This window comes from Nicotiana tabacum, chromosome 6 (assembly GCF_000715075.1).
Source record: "Nicotiana tabacum cultivar K326 chromosome 6, ASM71507v2, whole genome shotgun sequence".
Taxonomy (NCBI): Eukaryota; Viridiplantae; Streptophyta; class Magnoliopsida; order Solanales; family Solanaceae; genus Nicotiana; species Nicotiana tabacum.
Window position 1 is genome coordinate 45,249,966 of NC_134085.1, and position 4,411 is coordinate 45,254,376.

Below are 4,411 nucleotides of genomic sequence, written 5' to 3' on the forward strand. Positions count from 1 at the left end.
GCTTGAAAAACAACGTTGAAACATAAAAAACGAGCGCAACACAACCCAAACCCATCCGAAACTCACCCGAGCCCCTTGAGACCCTGTTTGAACATACCAACAAGTCTCATATCATAAAATGGATGTACTTCAAGCCTCAAAACACATGTAACAATATTGAAACGATGAATCACACCTCAATTCGAAATTAATGAACTTGAAACATCAAACTTCCACAACTGATGCCAAAACTTATCAAAACATGTCCGATTGACCTCGAATTTTGCACATATGTCATATTTGACATTATGGACCTTCTCCAACTTCTAAAATCGGAATACGACCCCGATATCAAAAAGTCCACTCCCGATCAAACTTTCCAAAATTCCAACTTTCGCAATTTCAAGCCAAATTCTACTACGGACCTCCAAATTACAATTCGGGCATGCTCCTAAGTTTAAAATCACCCAACGGAGCTAACAGAACCATCAAAAATCCAATTTGAGGTCAAATTCTAAAAAGTCAAAACTTGATCAAACCTTTCAAATTTAAAGCTTCTAGCTGAGAATCATTCTTCCAAATCAATTCTGAATAACCTAAAAACCAAAATTGATTATTTACATAAGTCATAATACTTCCTACGGAGCTACTCATGCCCTCAAATAACTGAGCAAAGTGCAATTTCTCAAAATGACCGATCGGGTCGTTACATTGTAGTAGCTATTCAAATCATCAATGAGACTTTTTTGACTGAACCATTCCCTAGCATCAAATATCTTCATGACAAGCCAACAACCTTGCTTAGGAGTACTCATATTCTCAAAAATTTTGTCTTTTATATAGAAGCTATAGATCCATTGTATCCATAAAGTATCCTTCTTTGTAGTTATAGCCCATAACAATTTGCAGAGTGCAGCCTTGTTCCAGTAGTAGATATCCAAGACATTGAGCCCACCTGCTGACATTGGCATACAGATGGTTTCCCAAGCTATCAAGGCCCTCCTATATGGTTCATTACTGCCAGTCCATAGAAAAGTTCTACATGTTGTGACTATTAAATTGATGATCTTCCTAGGCAATAGGAACACCTGTGCCTAGTATGTTTGCATTTCAAAGACCACACTTTTGAGAAGCTGAAGCCTCCCACTATATGATAGGAATTTGGATGTCCAACAATTGATTCTTGCAGTGATCTTCTCAAGTAGTGACATCCATTGTTGTATAGACAATTTCTTGGAAGACAAAGGCACTCTTAGATACTTGAATGGAAGTTCTCCTAGAGTGAATTGCATTTCTTCTAGTATCAATTATTTGAATTCCCTAGGAACCCCATCAATATACAGTGCACTCCTCTCCATGCTAGCCTTAAGACCTAAAACCTCATAGAAGTGAATGAATCTATCCAGTAACAAGCTTATTGAAATATTGTCTACTCTACAGCATAGGATCAAATCATCAGCAAAACATATATGTGTTATGTTATTTCTGGAACATCTTGGGTTGTAGTTAAAGTTTGGATTATGCTTCAATTTCTTTAACGACCTATTTAGTATCCATCACCAATAAAAACAGGTAATAAGACATTGGATCTCCTTGTCTTAGCCCTTTTTTTGCTTGGAACTTAGTTGTTAAGACCCATTCAATAGCAAGGAATAGATAACAGTGGTCACACACTCTATTATCAATTGAACAAACTTCACAAGCATTCCAAATTCAAGCAATATCATCCTTAAGAAAGGCCACTCTACTGAGTCATAAGCTTTCCTTATGTCTACTTTTATGCAGCATCTCGGTGAGACCCCTTTCTAATTATATCCTTTAACCAGTTCATGTGCAATTATGACATTATCCAATATGTTCCTTCCCTTAATAAATGTTGATTGAGTAGGTCCCACAATAGAATCCACCGCCAAATTCAATTTGGTTGTAATGATCTTTAATATGAGCTTGTACAGAGTGGTACAACATGCTATAGGTCTGTACTCCTTGACAGATTTTGGGCTTGCAACTTTAAGTACCAATGTTACTGTGGTACATTTAACATTTTTCAGTAATTTCCCATTGGTAAAAAAATTCTTGAATAGCTCGTTTAACCTCTACTCCAATTACATTCCAGTATGCTTTAAAGAATTCAGCTGGAAATCTATCTATCCTTGGAGCCTTGTCATTTGGCAAGTCTTTAAGAGCTCGATCAATTTCCTCTTCTGTTACTCGTGTATTGAGAAGTTGTTGTTGTTCCTTGGTAATACAATGACCATCTCTAGCTATCTCAATATCAATACAGGGTAGTTCAGTAGCTTCAATGCCCAAAAGTGTTTGGAAAAATCCTCTAAACTCTTGTTCTATCAATACAGGATCAATCACTTTATCTCCCTGATCATTGAATATGGATAAAATTCTATTCCTCGATTATCTGGCCTTCAAATGAGCATGAAATAATTTAGAATTCTGATCACCTACCTTTATCCACATTGCTCTGGATCTTTGTCTCAGAACCTGTTCATTAACTCCTTCCCATTTTTCAATCTGAAGTAGTAGCTCCTTTTCCTTGACAATTATTTGACTGTTGAATGGGTCTTCATCAAGTTCTTCTTGAGCATTCTTCAGTTGCTCCCTGAACTGGCCAATTTTTTTGTCCAGTGAAGACATTTCCTTATTCATGTGTTTTGTCTTATCCTTCAACCTCTGTAACTTTAGCCAAATTGAGAACATGGTATGTCCCTGAACTCTTTGATTCCATACCTCTTGAACAGCCCTATAAACTCCTTCTGATTCAGTAGCACAGTATATAGTCTGAATGGTTTTGGCAAATAAGTTTTAGCTACATCAGTGTTGATAATGATAGGGGTATGATCAAAGACTCCTGGCAATTCAAAAACTACTTGTAATGAGTAAGCCAAGAAGCATTTTCAAATGCCCAGTCAATATTTCTATAGATTCTATCCTCTACATCCTTTTTGTTGCACCATGACCATTGACACCCTTTTCTGTTCAATTGCCCCAATCCAATATCCCTTATACAGTCTTCAAATTCCACCAGTTCAGTTTGGTGCATAGGTTGTCCATTGAGTTGATCATGAACAGATAGAACATTGTTGAAATCACCTATAACTAGCCAAGCCTCCTGCATATTACTATGTATTTGTCTTAGTTGCTCCCATAGATCCCTTCTTTCATTGATTTTGTTCTTCCCATATACAAATGTTATGTAGCCTGAGAAATTTGATCCCTTTTCCTTCACTTGATAATGTAACATTTGAGGAGTTGCCAAATGTATATGGACCTGCACCATACTTTCCTTCCAAAATAGCCAGATTCTCTTATTATTACTTATAGCTTCAACTAAATGCTTTTTCCAGTCCTTGCTGAACTTTATTTTAACTTTATTAACACTTCTAGGATTTATTCTGGTCTCAAGGCACCCTAGTAAAGTTATGTTAAGGTTAAGAAAAAAGGCTTTGAGTTCATTTTGCTTGTAGCGCTTGTTCAGCCCCCTTATATTCCAAGAGCTAATGATCATGGTGGATTCTCCTCATTGAGGCCAATCCCTTCAGTCACTCTTCTAGTGCTGCTATCCTCTTGTATTGTTAGTGGACTATATTTGTTTCTCTTTAGCATATTCACTAACTCTTTATTAGTTAATGCTCCCTTTTGCTGTGTAGTTTCTTTAGCTTTCATCTTTTGCTTAGATTTCTGAACTAGCTGCATTTTCATCTCTTGTTCAATCATTTGCTCTTCATGAACTTGACTAATCTCTTGTTCCTCTACTTGTGCTGGAATCTACTCCTTCTGTATTGGTGGTTGCTCACTCATTTTACCAACCTTTTGTTCCTGTTGTTGTTCAGGAATCTGTTCCTTCTACACTATATTTGCTCAGCAACATGTTTCAACCTCCATTGCTTTTTGTTCTGGTGTTTAACTTCTTTCCCTTGCCTCTGCTGCTGTTTTCCCATTTTTACCACAATACCATTGCTGGCATTGGTTTGCTTTTGTTGACTTATTAGTAAAGCCTTTCCACATTTCTCATCGTGATGCCATATTTGAAAACATTCCTCACAAAAAACTGGTTTCCATTCATAGTCCAGTGTTTGTTCTCTATATTTCCCATCTTCTTCTTCTATGAGCATTGTATCTGGCAATTCATATGATACATCCATTTCCACCAGCATACATGCATAGGAAACCCTCTCCCCTTCTACTGTGAGTCTATCTGAGCATATAGGTTTTCCTAAGTAGCTGGCTATGCACCCCAAATTCTCCTGTGTCCAAAATTGGATAGGTAGTCCTGGGAATATGACCCATATTAGTATTGTCTGAGTCAGCTCTTTGCTCATCTGAAAATGTGGCTCTCACTGCTTCAAAATCATGGGTCTATTATAGTATGTATATGGGTCCTGTTGTATAAGTATGTTCTTATCATCTTCAGATCTAA

At 37.0% G+C, this 4,411-nt stretch overlaps 1 protein-coding gene across 1 annotated transcript; it reads right to left on the bottom strand.

Moving 5' to 3' along the window:
• Positions 1-2,016: 2,016 nt before the first annotated feature.
• LOC142181790 (uncharacterized) lies at positions 2,017-3,499 on the bottom strand. The gene is made up of 3 exons (XM_075255326.1): positions 2,930-3,499; positions 2,440-2,772; positions 2,017-2,352 (listed from the first exon to the last, which is right to left on the bottom strand). Exons 1-3 carry the CDS (start codon positions 3,497-3,499, stop codon positions 2,017-2,019), a joined length of 1,239 nt encoding a protein of 412 aa, XP_075111427.1.
• Positions 3,500-4,411: the final 912 nt, after the last annotated feature.